Source organism: Diceros bicornis, chromosome 11, assembly GCF_020826845.1.
Source record: "Diceros bicornis minor isolate mBicDic1 chromosome 11, mDicBic1.mat.cur, whole genome shotgun sequence".
Classification (NCBI taxonomy): Eukaryota; Metazoa; Chordata; class Mammalia; order Perissodactyla; family Rhinocerotidae; genus Diceros; species Diceros bicornis.
In genome coordinates this window covers 4,974,683-4,995,295 of record NC_080750.1, presented here as the reverse complement: position 1 = coordinate 4,995,295, position 20,613 = coordinate 4,974,683, and the positions used below count along the sequence as shown (strand labels likewise).

General features: G+C 38.4%; 1 protein-coding gene across 4 annotated transcripts in view; it reads right to left on the bottom strand.

Moving 5' to 3' along the window:
- SEC24B (SEC24 homolog B, COPII coat complex component) overlaps positions 1 to 20,613 on the bottom strand; it is an 85,931-nt gene that overhangs the window by 13,328 nt on the left and 51,990 nt on the right. For 2 of the 4 annotated variants that reach the window (XM_058549888.1, XM_058549890.1), the window contains 9 exons: positions 20,313 to 20,536; positions 12,147 to 12,331; positions 9,478 to 9,580; positions 7,444 to 7,570; positions 6,616 to 6,725; positions 4,761 to 4,873; positions 1,520 to 1,638; positions 1,118 to 1,173; positions 666 to 872 (listed from right to left, as the gene is read on the bottom strand). In XM_058549888.1, coding sequence (XP_058405871.1) covers positions 666 to 872; positions 1,118 to 1,173; positions 1,520 to 1,638; positions 4,761 to 4,873; positions 6,616 to 6,725; positions 7,444 to 7,570; positions 9,478 to 9,580; positions 12,147 to 12,331; positions 20,313 to 20,536 — 1,244 coding nt within the window. The remainder of the gene's footprint in view (positions 1 to 665; positions 873 to 1,117; positions 1,174 to 1,519; positions 1,639 to 4,760; positions 4,874 to 6,615; positions 6,726 to 7,443; positions 7,571 to 9,477; positions 9,581 to 12,146; positions 12,332 to 20,312; positions 20,537 to 20,613) is intronic. The other 2 variants (XM_058549889.1, XM_058549891.1) reach the window with 1 other exon arrangement.

The window sequence follows — 20,613 nt, the reverse complement described above, 5'->3', positions numbered from 1 at the left end:
TGCACCACCAGGCCGGCCCCCACAATGACTTCTTTTTTTTTTTTTTTTTAAAGATTTTATTTATTTATTTTTTCCCCCCAAAGCCCCAGTAGGTAGTTGTATGTCATAGCTGTACATCCTTTCAGTTGCTGTATGTGGGACGCGGCCCCAGCATAGCCGGAGAAGTGGTGCACGCCCGGGATCCGAACCCGGGCCGCCAGCAGCGGAGCGCACGCACTTAACCGCTAAGCCACAGGGCCGGCCCCACCACAATGACTTCTTTATCTTTATATTTAACAAGTTTACTGGTCCGAGCATGTTCAACCACGACATCTCAGATTTAGTAAGTATTATCATTTGTGTAACAGAAAAGAGCACTGGAGTCAGAAAGTCAGTCACGTCTTCCCTATTGATAGTTATTCAACCTTCGGCAGCATAGTATAATGTTTCCCCATCTGTGAAATGAAAGGGTTTCAGTAAATGATTTCTAAATTTCTATGACTTGCAAACAAGGTAATAAAAAGAACACACTGCAACACAAAAACAAGACGATAATTCGAGTTAAACTCTTACCAGTTTTTTACTATTAATGAAGCAGAAAAGTAGAACAACAAACCAATAATCACACAGTCTATCGAGGTGGAAAACACCATCTTGAGTATGACAGAGAAACCAGATACAATTACCTTTGTGCTTGATCTCTGATTGGGATCTTCTCTGGACTGCAGAAGTCCTGCGCCCAAGGAAGGTAACTGTGTCTGAAACACAGACACGCGGCCGCCTGTTGGAGACATTAATTTAAAGGCAGCCTGAAGCGCAGGACCAAGGGCACTGTGTGTCTCTCTTGTATTGGTGAACATAGTTGGTAATGCATTCAGTAAGTCTTTTATAAGCTGGGAAAACAAAAATGAAAAGTTGAATTACTGAGAAAGCAAGGCAATAATACTCTTCTTCAAGACATTCCAGAGTACGGTGTGTGTCACTACATTTTGGGGACTGTAATCCGAGGAGCCAATAGGTAGGCCACCTACATTGTCTACAGCACTGTTAATATACCAGGTAAACAAATGTTAGACATTTTAGTAAACAGTTGAAATAAGAGAAATATTTTAATACTTCATGAAAAAATCAATCTCACCTCTTTACTTTCATAGAGATTCACAAGTAAGCTATCTGGTATAGGCAGAAAAACATCTGTAGGGAAAATATATATTTTAATCAACAGATAAATCAAGTCAAAAGAATATAATAAATTAAAAAATCTTAGTTTTTAACAGGCCGTACATGTAATGGACACTATAATATTGCTTTATTAAATACAAATATGCTACATTACACACGTGTGTGTGTGTGTCAGTACACACACAAAGGTGTAAAAAAACTTAAAATCAAGTATTTTCCAGGAAGTAATTATTTTTAAACAAATATCAAAGTGCACCAAAGTATCCTTACAGCATTATGACAAGATGTACTGTCAAATAAAGAAGACTTCATTCCAAAATCTGTAGTTAGAAAGACTTCTATTTTATTCATTGCTTACCGTCTATATCAGACACAATCAACATTTGAGGCTGTGATAATCCTTCTTGTAAATTGTAGAAATGAATAGTGCTGTCAAAGGTCATGAATCCTATTCTTGTTCGTGAATCTCCAGGAAGCCTAAAGATAAAAATGACAATTTTAAATTCAAAGTGCTCAGTAACTTATTTTATTTAAAAACATAATGAAATAGTAAACTAAGTCTAAGAATAATTACATATGCTTTTTTTTCGAGGACAGAAAAGTTATCCCTGTCTAAATCAATACATATGAGAGAAGAACAAGGATGAAACCTTTCATTTTCAGATGAAACCTGACATGTTTAGGGTTCACACTTTAGAAAACTGACCTATATTCAAATAAACCAACACTAAAAATGACATGATTAAAAGAACAAAAATTTCTTGCTAACTTTCCTTTCAAACACACTCCTTTAAAAGTGAAAAATTACCACTATGTTCAGTTCCAATATTAAAAAAATAGCTTATTTTGTTTAAGTATTTTAAGGGTAGAATGACAAACGAGTACTTTCTAAGAAAAGACTGAATGTAATGCAAATCAGATTTTAATGTGCAAAATTTTAAATAAAAATTGCATTTAAGAACATTGAGACATTTTATCTATCATCAATCTTTTAAACATTTTCTGCTAGAACTCAGTATTCAAAAGTCAATGCCATAGCAAAAAATAAATTACCATTTTACTGCCGGTCAAGTCAAGCTTTCCTTATTGATAAGATAGATGCCTCATCTTACAAAAGGATATTTCTAAGTACCACCAACTACGTTAACTGCTGTTACATACTTTATTGTTTTAGCAATGCCTTTAAAATATTTTTGAATATATATATTTTTTTTTTGTGAGGAGATCAGCCCTATGCCAATATCTGCCAATCCTCCTCTTTTTTTGCTGAGAAAGACTGGCCCTGGGCTAACATCTGTGCCCATCTTCCTCCACTTTATATGGGACGCCGCCACAGCATGGCTTGCCAAGCAGTGCGTCGGTGTGCACCCGGGATCCGAACCAGTGAACCCCAGGCCGCCGCAGTGGAGTGCGCACACTTAACCACTTGCCGGGCTGGCCCCTAAAATATTTTTGAATATTACAGGATGCCATAACAGTATGCAAGCATTATTACTATTATGCATGATCAATCAGGCTACTTAAATATAGGCTGCAAGCTAGGTCAAAAAGCATTTAAGAGAACAGAATGCAACAAATTTTATGTGGGTGTTTAGTTTACCAGCACTGGTCAAGATTTACAACGTTTCCACAGGCTACGGTCGGCCCATACAATCTACAGGTGGTTGAATCTGTGGCTGGGGAACCCACCGATACAGAGGCTGGACTAAGGGACCCGAGCCTCCGTGGATTCTGGTATCCGAGGCGGGTCCTGGAACCATCACCTGTGGATAACCAGGGAGGACTGTATTCACTCCTTTGAGATTTCTAAGGCCACTGAGTATTAGGGTGTTTGTTACCCATTAGAACGGAGACTTTTTACCTACTCTACCCCTAGCTTAAAATACAGAGTTGAGCTGGAACTGCCCCAGTATCAAATTCCTCTTTCTCAAAGTTATATCCAGAGCCCCTTCCAAAACCACATTGCTACATTGTTGCTCTCCTATCACCTTTACCTTTTTGTTACTTTCCTAATGTTTCTTATTTTCTGCTGTAATCAAATAAATATCTATTTAAAAAACTATTTTCCATTCCCAACGTTATCCTTTTGGTTTTGCATAGTCTATTTAATTCGCACATAGTCACTCATCTTTGTTGGACTGGCTCCTATTTCTAGGGCTATATCCTCATACTTTTCTAGCAAGCCAACTCTAGTCTTAAAAACCGTTTCTTTGCAAAGGGTCTTCCATTGCTGTTCACTGCTAAAGCTATATCTGAATTAAACACTCATGATATAAGCACAAATGCTTCAATCAAGGATAAAAACACAAAAATTCTGCTAAAAGAAACTAAAAGCAAATCATTTAATATGTGGGGGTGTTTTTATTTCAAATGTCTCAATGTTATCAGTTTATTCACAGGCCAAGATCAGCGACATGCAGACTACGGCACTAGAGCTAGCACTCAGCAGAACAAGGACTGAAACTCACAGGGAAGACAGGAGAGAACTTTCTGGGACCACCAAGAGGATTTGTGACAAAGTATTCACACATCACCACCTCACCCCTCTACACACGTCAGAACCCCTGCAGTAGTGAACCACTCTTACTAACAATCTTAAGTCATATCTCTTGTGGGTGTTGAAAGAGAAAGGTACAAACAACTTTGTTTTCCAGAGATTTGGAAGGTTCATTTTTAAAGCTAGTTGAGGGTCTCCTTCATGACTAATACTGGTAGACGCACAGGCAGAAATCAGAGACAGGTATAAGCAATCTATCCTATACCCTGTTTCCACTTCCACAATACAGCTCATTACTAATGTGCTGTAGTGAAGGGCTCAGTTTCTGGATTCTTGAAATTTTCAGCATAAAATCAATTCCCTATTTCCCTTTATCCAGCTCATTCTCTCATTAGCACATTTAAAACTATCTTATGAAAAACTCCTTGCTCAGGCGTAAATTGCAGCTAGATTTCTCTCATCCAGATCCTTGACACCCTGGCCAAGTCAAGTTTTCTGGGCCCCAGTGCTCAGAGCTGCTAAGTCAGAGAGATAGTTAGATGAGATCTAAATTCCTTACTTAGGAATCCTTTTAAAGGATTTTATGATTCAGATGCCAAGTCATAAATCATAATAATCCAAGTAGCAGGACCCTTATTCTAAGGTGGGCAGGAAGCAGTCTTTAGTGACAGGTAAATGAAATCAACCTTAATAAAAACCAACCCCATAAACTGCTAATAAATACTTCACATTTAAAATATTTACATAGGGCCGGCCCGTGGCTTAGTGGTTAACTGCGCGCACTCCGCTACTGGCGGCCCGGGTTCGGATCCCAGGCGCGCACCTACGCACCGCTTCTCCGGCCATGCTGGGGCCGCATCCCACATACAGCAACTAGAAGGATGTGCAGCTATGACATACAACTGTCTACTGGGGCTTTGGGGGGGGAACAAAAAAAAAGGAGGAGGATTGGCAATAGATGTTAGCTCAGGGCCGGTCTTCCTCAGCAAAAAGAGGAGGATTAGCATGGATGTTAGCTCAGGGCTGATCTTCCTCACACACACAAAAAAAAATATTTACATATATATACACACACACACTATGAGTAAAAAAAAATTCTTACTTGTCTAGATTTTCTAACAGTGACTGGCATAAAATTGTCAAATATCCAGCTTCCACCGCATTATGAGACACATCTAAAACAAACAAGTAAACTGCAGGTTGAGGAGGACGAAGCTGAAAGGAACAAAAGTAAAGTCGCTTATTTAGAGGTACAATTTATTCATTTTCTATCACTATTACTATTGAATATTTACTGAATATGTTATACAAAAAGATATACAAATAGGATTGATGTTTTGTAAGATCTTCTGTGCTAATGAAAATAACATTCCTTTAACTTTTTTTCTTACAAAGTTGGCTGTGGATTAAGCACGACAAAGCAGCGGTTATAGAGTAATGGTTAAATAGATGGGCTAAATGTTTTCCTGGTAAGAGTGTTGGCTGAGATAGCTTTCAAAGAAAAATTAAAATTATTTATTATTTAATACTAACCTCTATATCCCTTCCCTACTCCTAAAACCATTTTTTTTTTTTAATATTTATCTTTTTAAATCTGATCACCATTAGTACTAGCTATTGGGTCACCCGGTGGTGGCCAAATCCCAAAGGTTAAGTGCTAAATGTAAAGAAAGTCCTTGTGATGGTATTCTAAACATGTTAAGTCCTTATTTGCTAGAGACACACACTGAAGTATTTATGGGTTAAATGACAGGATGCTGGGATCAGCATTTCATAAACTCCAGACTGGGTGAGGGGACCGGCCATTGGGGTGGATGGGGGATAGATGAAATGTATTTGGCCAAACGTTAACTGTTGAAGCTTGGTGATGGGTAAATGATGGCTCATCATACTGTTTTCTCTTCTTCAGAGTATGCTTGAAAATTACTGTTACAGAAAGTTAAAATAAAAGGATATATGAAGTCTTTTTTAAAAAATAGGTCAACCAAGGATCATATGGGTCATACGGCAAAAATCAGATTCCTTCTTGCCTCATCACTTGAACTAGATTAAGGTTCCTAAGGAGCCAGAACCGAGTTGGGACACAGCGAGCTGTAGAGAAGGCAAGGAGTGGAGAGGAAAACTGACCAAGAGCAAGGTTAGCACAGTTCAATACGGAAACAGGAAAATAGCAGTTAAGTAGGCAGACACTAAAATGGACACAAAGGACCATAAAAATTACAAAAATAAAGAAAGAAATGGGCCAAGCACAAGGCATTTAATACACATTAGTTGTCCCTTTTAACCTTTTCCTACTAGCAACACTTTATATTTTTGCAGGCAACAGATTAGAAATGAGGACATAGAAGAAATGTAATTAATTAAAAATATATTTGAAATGACTAGATATGACAAAGAAGATGAGCAGAACTTAGGCTAAGAATTCATTTTTGTAAGCAGAAAAGAAGAATGAGATCTTAGAGTCGGTCTAATTAAAGAACAGGGAGAATTTTATGGTGAACTAGAAAGGGAAAAGTTAGAGTGAAGTCAATATCCATTTATCTTGAGAACTGTACAGGGTGAATCAGTCAGCCAGTGACATCTTTAAGAGCCGGAAAACTGTAGTTTTTGGCAAAAACATGAGTTTTTTATGTTTGAAGGTCTTAAATATTGAATGGTAACAGAATATTTATATTCATTCCATGCAAGCAATCGAATCAAAATGGCAACAAATTGTAGATGTTAGTGCTCATCATAAAACATTACTAATGTTTCTTAGTGACAGAATCGCATTCTTCTAGGAAATCAAGCAACCTTCACAAAGAGTTTTCTATTTGTTATGTATAAACTTTCAGCATTAATTTGAAAAATTCATACTATGGACATCTTCAAAATGTGGACAAGAATTCACTTAACAGCATATTACAAATGACCAATACAACTGTTTCCCACGACTAACTTGAACACTGAATAGTTACCATGTAATCTGAAGAGGCAATGAACTCCACTGTTGAATTCTGAACTTCTGGTCGCTTATGAGGCTCTCCATAAGATCGGGTCAGGGGGTTATACATAAATTCTTCAGGAACTAGGTAAGAAAGAGGAATCCAGTACAAATTAGTAACACAACTTGTAACTAAATACACATATACAGACCTAGAAATAAACACCTGTATCATTAATATTTATATGAGGTTTACAACAGCTCTGTGAACACCGAATGGTAAAAACGAATCCCTTAAACTCTTTAAAAAATATATCAGAAGGATAAAAACACTTACTTTCTGAAATCAGGTGAGGAAACCAGGACACGAGTAACCTTGTTTCTTAGGCTTGTGTCTTATTTATTATGTCAGAGGACATGGGGAAAAAAATCAAGACAGAAACACAAATCTGAAAGCATTATACTAAGAGGACCTAAGAAGGACTAAAGGGGACAACAGACAGACATGCATGCACTCATGTCCATACGTGCTGGCAAAGGTCTACAGAGCTGAATGAACCAAAGGCACAAACAGAAGACCACCGTAACCCGTCAGGGTCAAGCATAACTGGTCTGCACGACCCCACCTGTGTGGCCCTCACTGCTTGTTCTGTGAGTATTTTTTTACTTCCCCTAGCTGTCATTCTCCTCCTCATCAATTCTGCCCTTGGCCAGCCAAAATTACGTGTCCTTGGCCCATACTGTCCCCATTAAATGTGGCATGAAGGTTTTTAAACCAGCAAGGTGAGAGGCCAGACAACGACAAAAAGGTCAAACGTTCACAATACCAGGAAACACACAGACTCGAGAGCCCGAGACTCACCGTCGTTCACCCGATAGCACAGGTTGCACTTCCACCTGCGCTGGTCGATGAAGGACACGAAGGGGTTGATGTACGTGCGGCAGGAGCGGCACCTCACGATGGTGTTGGACGTGATCACCGGTAATTGCTGGGAAGTAAAATGCAGACGTTGGAGCAGGAAGGGCAGCTGGGGGGTGGACACACACGGCTCTGCTCCACATACAGAAACCAGAACTGTGCTTTGCAATTGAGGCATTTTGATAAAATTCAGTGACGTGCTGAGCAACACAAGCTCAATCAAGTTTCCTCCCTCTTTGTCACAAACGATAGGATAACACTAAAATAAAGTCAAACCAAACGTAATACAAGCTATTGGCTGATGAGAAAAGCCTGGTTGGCCAAGAAATTAACCTAACTCAGAGCTCATCAGCTGGACTCAGCAACGGCGGTGAGAAAGAAACACACACCCCCAGACACGCCCGTCCTGCTGCACCGTGAGGCCCTGCTCCTTAGATGGGGACCGAGGCCACTGAAACCAAACACGGTGTGCCTTTAAAAAATACATCTCTTTATGCTGTTTGGGAAAGCAACTTTATATTCAATGTAAGAAATTTAGAAAATATGAAAAAAGATTAAGAAATCACATATTATTCTACCTCTCTGAATTAACCCCTGATAACATTTTAGTATATTTCCTTCTAGCTTTTTTCTATCTATACATAAACATTTGTATCTTTGTATTTAACTTTTTTCACATATGCAATTTTTATTACACAAGTAACTATGTATCATTTGTGAAAAAATCAGGAAAACAGTTAACCGAAAATGAGAAAATAAAAAACTATCCCGAATTCTACACCCCAGAGGAAGCCACTGCTGCCAATTTAGTGTATATACTTCCAGGAGGTATCATACATGGAACCTGTATTTAGACAAAAATTCTCTCCTGTGTACTTGGGAACGTAACTATGTTGGTTTAGAGATGAAGGCTGTAATAGTATTACAGGTGATCAAATGGGACTGACTGAATGAATAACTTCAAGGTACTTATGGCATGTCATGATTATTTTGTTTTCTATCCACTTTGCTTTTTCTGCACATCCTAGTAGGAAAGTCAGCTCCATGAGGAAGCATGTTGACCTCCGTTCCCTGAGCATCGAGCACGACAGGTAGTCAAGCCACAGTTGGATGAATGACAACGAGAGACACTCAGGAGCAGAAGGAGGGGTAGAAAACCCCGGAGGTAAAGAGTGTGAGGGAGAGATGCAACTTACAAAGTGTAAATAGAATGGATCTGCTAAACTTTATTTCTGAACTTAAGAAATTTTAGTATAAACACATTTGCTGAAGTATGCATTTATACATACCTGAAATACCAGAGGTATGCATAAAACTCCAGTAAGCTACGTATTAAACCAAACAGACTGTGGAAACTTAAACAAGGGATGTTTTCATTCAACAGACTTGAACCACTGGGACTCTGTTATTACACAGAATATTTGTTTAACACAGTCGGGAACAATCACACACTCGTCCTCCCTCTCTGGACACCATTGCTGTTGCTTCCTTTATGTTTAATAAAGGACTCTTACAGTTTATCTGTCTTCTATGGCCTTTCCAACTTCCCAAACCACTAATCTTTCAAAATCTAACTCAGACCTCATCACTCATAGAAAACTTCTGCTCCTGTCCCAGAGGGGATCACGTCCCCTACTGTGCTCATGACCTGAGTACCTCACAGAATTCTGTTAGTTACATGCATCCGTTATCCTGCACTGCGGTTATCTGTTTTTCCATCTCTGTCCTCTGTTAGGTCAGAATTTCCTAGGGGCAAAGTCAATAGCTTCATCAGCTCTGTATTCACCAGTGCTTAGTTTAGGGCCTGTCACAAAGCAGGTGCTGAGAAAATGTTTCTTGACTTGAATTTGACAGAGATAATTATTTCTAATTTCAAATCAAAGAAGATGAAAAAGATTCTAAGAAAATATACAATCTAAATACCTTACACATAAGCACACATCAGTACCCACAATATTTCAAAACACATTACTTTACCGTTAGGTCTCTGAAGGGATGTAACAACAATCCTAAGGGAAGCTTAGCTTTATTCAGTAGAGCCTGTGTCTGTGGAATATTTGTCAGAGTACACCGAAATGAACTGTGAAAAATATAAACATACGGACTACGTTAGCTACCAGAAAAAAGTAGACTGAGGTACATAGTTGTTGCACATAATTAAGAACACTTAAGGGCATAAGTGAAAATCATTTGGGTATGTTATATAACTGTACTAGGAAGGTCCTGATTGCTTTAAACAGGCATATATGTAACACATGTCAAAAGACCTCAACTAAGGACTCAACATTTTCATGGTGGAAAACACATTCAGGAAAACACAACTTCTCCATTCTGACCTGCACGGAGGGCACGAGCAGGAGGGAGGGAAGGTGCACCTCTGCATCTTTAATGATGCTGTGCCTGCTTCACTGCCCACTTCTCACCTGCTCAACTCATACTCTTACCAGACTCACCCCAGTCATTGCTCCTTCTGAAACCACCCTCCCCCCATCACAAGTCAGCAGCAGTGTCTTCTTCCTCTCTGCTCCGAGATCTGTTTATGCTTCTATGGTACAATCAGTCTGATTTCTTTAGCTGGTTGTGTACCTTGTCTGTCTCTCCCACTTGTCACCTGAGCATTATTCCTCTCATAGAGTAAGTGCTTATAACCTATCAAGTTGTAAGTATAAATTCAGTAGACACCAATCAATAAAGGGGCAACCAAAGAGGTAAGCAGCACAAGTACTGGAAACCAGGAAAGGAGTTTTAAGAAGACAGTATGTAGAGACACGTGGATAGGTGCTGATTCCAGGCTGGTGGTGTTCCCTGAGCACACCAGGCTGGTTCCTGCTTCAGGTCTTCCGCATGTGCAGTTCATGTGGCTTGTCACACTCTTCCCAGGGTCACATGGCTTGCTCTCTCACTTCACCCAGATCTCTTCTCAAATGTTAACTCCTTCCGAAAAACCTGTCCTAACTCCTTAAGTAACAACAGTCACCCTCCACCCTGACCCCTCCCTACTTCCCACTAATACTCTGACAGTACATCATACACTCATTGGTCTGACTGTTCATAGCATGTCTTCCCTAACAGGATACAGGTTACACGAGACTGGGACTCTGTTTACTGCTTCATTCCCAGCACCTAGAAACAGTGCCTGATACTTAACTTAGAAGGCATTCAGTACATTTTATTGAATGAATGATTTATCTTAATATGGAGGCACAATTATTATTCCTGTTTTACAGTTGACAATACTGAGAATTTGAGAGGTTAAGTAATTTGCAAAAGGCTCACAGCTACTTATCAGTGGATCCCCAGTAAGAACCCAGGTCTGTCTACTCTAAAACCTGGACTCCTAATTACTCTGCTTTGGTATTTTGATGAGAGAGAGATTTTCACAGAAAACATATAACTGAGTAGAAACGTATACACCATTCCCTACCTATGGGATCTCCTATACGCCCACATACACTACATTCCCCTACTCGGGGGATGTCTACCCATTCATAATACAAGGCTATATCCACATACTTACCGACCTGAGAGCACTCACACTCAGAAGGATGGGCAGCTGTTTTTGACCTAGAATTGGTGCTGATGCATTTTATGGAAATGATCCTGGCACTGCCTTAGGCACGGGGGTGGGGGAGCGAGGGGTGTTGGTGGTAGAGTGTAGCAGAAGGGAACTCTGGGAGCTGCTCCATTTTCTGTTTTTTGTATTGGAAATCTGTATAAGATTCTGGTTGAAAAAAGAGGAGCCTATAGCTTTTCTAAAAAGTTAGAAAACTATTGCCTTAATAAAGAAAACTATTGGCTCTAAAGAAGAACACTAATCCTCCTAAGGCAAGGAAGAAGACTGTCGTTCTGTGAATCAGCGTTCACTTTACGAGGCAGAGAGATTCCAGGAGCAGGAAGACCTCTTCTAAAAAGCATGTGGGTGCAGAGGAATATCCCACTCTCAGGAGATAGTAGGACTGAAAGCAGGCAACAGCAGAGCTTTTGGGTTGGGAGGCACCATGAGGTGAGCGACAGCTCATCCACCCACGACACACCAGGGCCTGGAGGCCAGCAGATGCAGGCTGCCAGCTCAACTTCTCCATGAGGTGAGGACATACTCAATCAAGGCAGTCCAAATCTAGACTCAGGCCGGATAAAGAAGCCTGGGGGTGATGGTCTTCACAGTTGATACTGAGTGGGAAAAGAAATTCAGAGATAAACCATTCATCTAAATCTGTTCTTGGGATTACATAAGTGAAGTCTGTGTCCTTTTTAAGAAAAGACTGAAGGGCATAAAATTTTAAAGATTCGACCTTATTTAAAAGACCTCAGAAGTTATTACTGGTAAAAAATGAGGAAAAAGAAATTTAAGAAAAAAATATAGTTAGATTGGGGCTCCTGAAATCCTTCACTCAAATAGAAAAAATGTCTCTAGCATTAGGTGACAGGGAATGGGACTGGATGGAGACAGAGATGGGGACAGGAGCAGATGGCCTAAATTGAACTTTATACCTAGAACTTCTATTTCAAACTAAAATAGAAAAGTCCACACTGACAAAACTTTCAATCAAGGATTTCATATCATATTACTTTTACCATTTTTGAAAGTCATACAATGTTTTTGACAAAGTACATTACTTACTAAAGACTATCTAATAAATACTTACTCTGGGCTACAGTTTAATTTTCTGAGTTCTAAATTCAAGTTAGGGACAGGTGCCCACACAGGAGTCATGGGTAAAACATTCCTCTCCTGAGTGAGGTTCACAGGTCGCAGGCTCTCTGGCTGTGGAGAACTCTGAAGACTCAGCCCTCCCAGGCCAGTGGACAGCTGGTTCAGACCAGGATACTGCTGACAGAGCAACGCAAAACACAACAGAAGAACAATATATAACTAATGTGAATAAAATTTATTTTACTGTACGCAGGATTCTAATATACAGAAAAAGCAAGAGGAGGAGAAAATTTACATCTGGCTTGGTAATAGCAGAATGACTTAATAGGGCAGCTCAATTTAAAGCATTCTTGAAAAAAACTCAAAGCAAAAATACTGAATAAATTTAAATCTTATTAGCATGGTTAAATCTCACAACAAAATTTCAGCAACAATGCTTTTCAACATCAAGAATTTTGTTTCTGTGAACACAGTTCATACTGGAAAGGCAGGATAAATGGTTATATTTTTAAGTTTTTTCAATTATCAATTTTCAGAATAATGCATTGGTGCCAAAGAAATGTACAATGATGTTCCATGAGTTTGCTTTGCTTATTTTTTCTATGCTTCCTTTGTTATATGTATAACATTATTACGAATTCATGGTTTTTTATTAACTCAAAGTGATGTAATGAATTACAGTTGTTTATTTTGATACTCAACTACCCACTCTTTGGCCAGTGAGAGCCCCTTCGAGTTGGCTCCAGTGTCCTTTGATACGGACCTATTTGTCTCTGTCAGCTTCCTTACATTCTGGTCTAACATTCTGTACTATTCCTCCTTCAGACTTCAAATCAGTCATTTACTCCAACAGGAATCTTCAATCTTGGTTCCCTTTGAGTAGGGATGGTATCTAGAGACCGTAATCTGAGTAATAAGGGTGTTCATTGCTAGTGTGATGTTATTCCTTCCAGACTTTACAACAGGTAGAGATAGAAAACTTACATTTTTAAATAGAGGGGAAAAAAATAATGGGTTCACATTAACATTTCCAATTCAAACTGAAGATGATGGCATTTTAATTTAATTTCTTTGATTTTATATCTGTACCTCTCTTCTTTTTTGCTGAAAATGGATTCCTAAGGTAACAGCAATATTTATTTGTTTTATCCTACAATATACTAAAATAGTTTCAAAATAACAACACCAATATTACTATAAATTTAAGGTTAATAAATTAAACGTAAGATTTCTTTGTAGTTCTTTCTGTCCTTAGATTATACCCCTCTGAGAATGGACAAAACACAGGGTTTTAAGATTAGCTAGAATAATGCTTTTTCTCTGCATCAGAATGTATTCAACTTGATAAACAGGTTCATTTGTTTTTGTTTGCTTTTAAATTTTTTTTTTTTTTTTTGCGAGAAAGATCAGTCCTGAGCCAACATCCATACCAATCCTCCTCTTTTTGCTGAGGAAGACTGGCCCTGGGCTACCACATGTGCCCATCTTCCTCCACTTTATATGGGACGCCGCCACAGCATGGCCTGACAAGCAAAGCGTCGGTGCGTGCCCAGGATCCAAACCTGGGCTGCCAGCAACAGAGCGCGCGCACTTAACTGCTAAGCCACAGGGCCGGCCCCTGCTTTTAATTTTTAAGGATTGCTTTTTATCTTTTTTGACTTAATGTTTTTTGAGTAAACATAACATTTATATAATTCTAATGTCATAACTTTACAATAAGGTATATTCAGAGATACCCTGTTTCAATTTTGATCCTTCCATCTACAATTAACTATTTTTATTAGTTTTTGGTTTACTCCTTCCACTGTTCCTATTTACAAATATAAACTAATATATATGCTGCTCTAATTATGACCCTTTTTTTACCTAAAAAAAAAAGTCCTAGCAATAACTCTATGTCTGTATATACAGACTTTCCATTCTTTTTCACAGTTACTGAGCACCCCATTATGTGAAAGTACTGCAGAATTCCAGCTAATAAATGCAGAACAATAAATTCAGGAAAATCACTGTTTTACTACGCATACTGAAATAAATGATTCAGGTAATGACTATCTGGAATAGATGATAAACAGATATCAACAGATAATAAAGCCACTAGGTGAAAGCTTAATGAGGAGCTTCACAACGAAGGGACCAGGCTGTCACCATATAAACCCACAATCAATCCTGGCAACCACTAAAAGTGAGACAAACAGAATGAAACAAAATGTATCATATTATGGCTTAGGTAAATAAATAAACGAAGTAATAAACCTGAATATAATCAAGCCAGTAGATCTAACTTCCAGCCCACAGAAAATAGAACAGAGGAACAAACTAAAGGATACCACTAAAGAAGCAATGAGCCAAATTCAGAACTCGGGACATTCCACAGGACAACAGACCCAGTTTTTCCAAAAGATCAAAGGCGTGAAAACATGGGGGTGGAGGTTTGTTTTAAAATTAAAAAGAGAATTACGAAACATAAGCAAATACAATTATTAAATCTTGTTTGGATCCTGATTTGAAGAAACCAACTATAAAAAAGCAATTCTGAAACAAATGGGCAAATCAGAATATGGACTGAATTTTAAATGACATTTAGAAATTATTGTTAATTTGTTGGAGATGACAGTGGTTACGCAAGACATGCATCTCCCTCACTCCCTGTTGCCCAGGATTAGCTTTAAAATCCTCAGCAAGAAAACGTGTGTGTATGGGGGAGGGGTAGATGAAACAGGTATAACAAAATGTCAACAGCAATCGAAGCTGGTGATGTTGAGGGAAAAAAACCCAACTAGATGATTAGAAGAATTCTCTAAGTTTTCAGTAGACCTGTAAAGGATGAGAGAAAAATGACTGTATGGATCAATAATAGTATATAATAGAAAACCCCAAACAGACCCAAGTTGATAAGAATTTAGGATATAAAATAAAGGTGGAATATTTAATCAATGAGAAAAGACAGATTATTTAATAAATGACAGTGAATTTAGAGCTAACTACTTTTGGAGGGAAAATAAGATTTATTATTTACATTATGTACCAAAATAAAACCTTAAAGTGATTAAAGATGCAAAACTGAAATCACCAAACAACTAAAAAAAAACATATAGCTGGAATATTTTCCTCATCTTAAGGCTGAAAAGACCTTTTTAAAGGATACAAAGGTAAAAACAAAATAAATTATGACTATATAAAATTTAAACATTTCTCCAATGTCAAATAAACATCATTAAAATTAAAAACAAATGTCAAGTTAGGGGAAAAAATGCAATATATATATTAGACAAAAGGTTAATATACTTATTACAGACAGCTTTTACAAACCAGAACCTGAACAGAATAATGGTGAAAGAACATGAACAGGGATTTCAGCAAAGAAACACAAATGCCTAAAATTATGAAAAAAATAAAATATTTTTGCTTATAAAAATAATTCTTGGCATACTCAGTAATATAGAGAAATGGGCAGTCATATACATTTTGCTGGGAATACAAATTGGTACATTATTTCTCCATACCTGACCACCAAATATTCATCAACTCCTGCCTGCTCGACACCTCCACTTAGATGTCTATTAGGCTTTTTAATTTAACAAGCCCAACTCGATTCCCATTCCCAGACCAATTCCTGTCTTCACCACCTAAGTAAATACACTATCCTTTATCCAGTTGCTCTGCCAAAAACCTAAGAGTTATCCTTGATGCCTTCCTTTGTCTCATCTACCACATCCAACCCATCAATAAGTCAAAAGCTCTCCCTTATCCATCCACTCTTCACTACCTCTACCCATACTACCTTAGAACAAAGCAGAACCATCTGCTTCCGGGATTAGGGCAAAACTTCCATTTGTCTCTGTTTCCATTTTTGTCTTTTCAAATACTCCCATTCCTAATCCATTCTTTACACACAGCAGCCAAAATGACCTCCAAATATGTAAATCAGATATCCTTCCAATACAAAAAGTCTCCAGTGTCTCCCCCTTTGTACTTGGGGTAAAATCCGAACTTCTGACTACAGTCCTTCCCTAGCTATCTGATCTCACTGTTATTACTCTTCCCATTGCCGAGCTCCAGCCACACTGGGACTTTATTCCTGGATCATGTCAAAGTCACTCCTGCCCCGAATCTTTGCATATGTGCTTCCTCAACCTGAAACGCTCCACCCCCAGATTTTCCCATGCCTGGGTTTTCTTGTCATTCAAATGTTAATTCAAACACAACTTCTACAATGAGGGCTTTCCCATCCACTCTACAACCCAAAGCCAGCAATTTCTTCAACTTGCCTTACTTCAGAGCACTTGTAACTATTCGAAATTATCTCATTAATTAATTATTTATTGCCCATCAACCCTGCCCTCCCACCAAGTGTCTTGAGAGCAGAAACTGTTCACGTAGCTTCCTCTGGTACCCTCAGTGCCTAGAGCAGTGCTGCCACATGACAGGAACTCATTAAGCTTTTACTGAGTGAATAAGCAGAGAGAAATTCTACAGTCTTGTAAAATTAGGTGCTTTGATTCAGTAATTCCACCTGAAGAAATTTCACCTAAGGAAACGAGACAAGCGCACAAAGGTGTGCGTGTGCATGTATGTATGCTGATGCTGACACTCAGCTATGCCCAGTAAGGGTAAACTGGTTGATCATCAAGACACTATGCAGCTATCAGATGAAGGATAAACAATAATACTGAGAGGTTTCCTCTCCTGCTGTTAAAGGAGTGACACATTTCTAAAACAATACCCATATTTATCAAGTCCTTTGACTGTTTAATAAACTACTCATCTGGACAGCCGGCTTCTCCACTGGCTCCCCAAATGCAAGAAACCTGGAAGGACAGACTCTAAGTGTTGCTGTTTATATTCTGATGCTGGGAACACTGGCTGATAATTATTTTCCTCTTTTTGCTTACCTGTATTTTTCTATAATTGATCATGCACTTTTTTTTGGTTAAAAAAGCTATCTATATCTGGTTTTCCATGTATTCACTAAAATTTTTTTCTAATTTTTATTTTTAAACCTCAACTTTTTTCCTGTTTTTCAACTCTGAAAAACAAATTTTAAGTTTTTTTCTTCCTCAAAGGCCAACTATTGGGGTTTCCCATTACTCAATAAAGCTTATCTCAAATTAATGAATACAAAGAAAGCCCACACGTCAGAACCCTCCCACTGGGTTACACTAAGTGCACCATTTAAAGGCATTTCAATTTTATTATAGAAGGCTGCTTAAAGCTAAAGTAAGATATTTTATCCTAAGTAGGACTTCAAAAATAAATGGCTTCTTCTAAAATTAGCTTGATCATGTTAATCTTAGGTTAAAATCTATAATCTCTTTTTTGTAGATAGGTAAGAATTTAAATGTATGTCCTAGCTGTGTGCTTAAATCATTATTGCTCACTGACACTGAAACAGTAGTGTCCAAAAAACGATTTTAAATTCAGATTAGGGGCTGGTCCCATGGCTTAGCGGTTAAGTGCGCGTGCTCTGCTGCTGGCGGCCCGGGGTTCGGATCCCGGATGTGCACCGACACACCGCTTCTCCGGCCATGCTGAGGCGGCGTTCCACATACAGCAACTAGAAGGATGTGCAACTATGACGTACAACTATCTAATGGGGTCTTGGGGAGAAAAGGGAAAAAAAGGAGGAGGATTGGCAATAGATGTTAGCTCAGGGCTGGTCTTCCTCAGCAGAAAGAGGAGGATTGGCATGGATGTTAGCTCAGGGCTGATCTTCCTCACAAAAAAAGAAAAAAAAAATTCAGATTAGACAAAAATAAATCCTGCTTTGTAATCTTCCTTAGAGAGATACCTATACCAAATCTGGCTACGATTTTCTTCTGTACAAGTCCCTACCAATTAAAGAAAAAAAAAAAAAAAACGCTTAATTCTGAGCTACAAGGACTTTTGTTTTCTCAGAACTAAGCCTGGTCTTGGACAGATGAGTTCACTCATCTGAGTCTCAATTTCTTCACTTAAATAGTGAAAGGAAAGGACTGTCTAAAGTAAGAGAGTCAAAATTCCAAGTGTTCATAAGGATGTGAAGTAACTGTAACTTGTACACACTGCTAAAGGAGGTATAAACTGGAACATTCACTTTGGAAAACTACTGACGTTAACTGCTGAAGTTGAACATGTGGATACCCCATGACCCAGCAATTCCACTCCCAGATACACACACTCATTTAAAAGACATGAATAGAAACATTAACAACAGCACCATTCATAATAGCCCAAAACTGGAAATTTACTTTAATGCCCACCAACAATAGAATAAATAAATTGTGGTATATTCACACAATGGAGTACTATATAGCAATGAAAATGAAGGAATCACAAGCACACTGTATGCATCATATCGAGCAGAAGAGTCTAGATAAGACAAATACAGTGTGACTCCCTTACATAAAGTTTAAAAACATGCAAAACTAATCTGTGGTATTAGAAGTCAAGACAGTTATCAACTCTTGTTTGGAGGGTCAGTGACTAGAAAAGGCACGAGAGAGGCCTCTGGCTGTTGGTTACGTGTGTTCAAATTGTAGAAATGTATCAAGCTGTATGCTGTTGATTTATATACTTTTACATAATATAGACTATATTTCAGTAAAAAGTTTAAAAATCGAAAGGTGGGAGCGGATGATCTCTAAGAGTCGACTTCCAAGCTTCAGCCTCATGCTGCTCCTCTCAGCTATACTAACAATCCAAGTTACTTTTTAATCTCTCTCTGTCTCCTTTATCCCAACTCCTCTGATCTGTGTACCAGAGCTCAAGCATAAAAAGGATTGTGATTACAGAGGAACAGAAAGAGGTTATATTTAAAAATCTAGTATATTAAACAGTAATTTTTACTTTCATTCCAAGGACAATTTCTCAACTTTTCCAAAATAACCTCCCAAATGAAATGAGAAGGAAATAATACTTTCCATTCTCCTATGTGAATGGTCAGCAAACTTTTTCTGTAGAGGGTCAGACAGTAAATATTGTAAAGCTTTAGAAGCCACATGGTCTCCATTGCAACTACTCAACCCTACCACCGAAGTGCAAAAGTTGCCACAGATAGTACATAAAGAAATGGGCATGGCTGTGTTCCAATAAAGTTTATTTACAAAAGTAGGCAGCAAGCCAGATTCAGCCAAAGGACCTTTTCCTAAGTCAGTATGGAAGACCACTTACTATTTCTAAGTAATTTTATTCCTTGCCCAACACTTCCTCCAAGAACCAGATCCTTTCTTTGAAAGGATTTTTTCCTTTTCTTCTCATTAAAATGTAGAAATAAGTGATAAATTACACCCCAAATAGCAATTTGTCTAAAGCACGAGAGTCAGACAAGAATGACTTAAAAATGTTTCATCTGGACCTATAAAGCCATAAAGAAAGTCTAACGAGATGGAAGGCAGGGATATCTGTACTAACCAATTATATTTCTCTAGTACCTCTCCCAGCTTCCTTCTTCCTTCTGCATCTTAATTCTAAGATTAAATTCCAGAAATAAATGATTTTCCTATTTCCGTCTAGTTTTCATTCTTAGTTCACCATAAGATGAAATTTCTATAAGCTTAGTCTAAGTTTTTTATTATAAGTAGAAAGCTTTGGCCATTTCAACTGTTTCCTTTTATTTTATTTTCTTCTCAAATATAAATGTAAAAAGGTCACATCAGAACAGGTCACAGCAGTAGCTGATGAACACAAGTACTGACGAGCATGTGTGTGTGTGTGTGGAGGCTCTCGCCCATTTCAATTACGTGCCACGGAGATTTCTTCAAGTTAAGTGTTGGAACCAAAATCCCAAACCACACTTACACCGTGTCATTTTTTGAGGAGAAAGCCAGCTTAGTAATAAGGAATTCTAAGAAAAACTTAACATTTTAATTTCCTGATTATAAAATTAGTATCTGCACATTGCAGAGACTCTGAAAAATAAAAGTACAAAGAAGAAAAGAAAAATCACAGCTAATATCCTGATCCAGATTTAATCTCTTGAAAAATCTGATATTTATGTTTCCTTTTACCTTTTTCTATGTATGCACACACACAGACGGAATCAAATTCTACATATATTTGATTTAGGCTCACCTGTGTTTGTACCTGTGACCCATCTGAACCACTAGGGACTTGTCAGAATTGATGACAGTTCCACGATTTTCAGAAACGCAGTGTCTTTACATGACTAAACACATACCTGAGCGCACTGCTGGAATCCAGAATACGCGGGGCCTGTGGGCGGAGCTCCAGAACTAGGGGGCGCGGCAGCATTCTGATAACCAGGCTGAAGAGCTGGATAACCATACCCAAAGGGCTTGGGCGCTTTTGAAGGCTGAGGAACAGCAGCAGCGGGAGCTGGAACAGCGTCAGGTTCAGGAGCGGGATCGGGAGCAGGACTGCTCGCTGATGAAGAAAGCATATCTAACAAAGGGAAAAAAACAGTGGTAACAGTTGAAAATCAGGACTCTATAAAGACTTGGCTCCTAGGTGAGCCATAA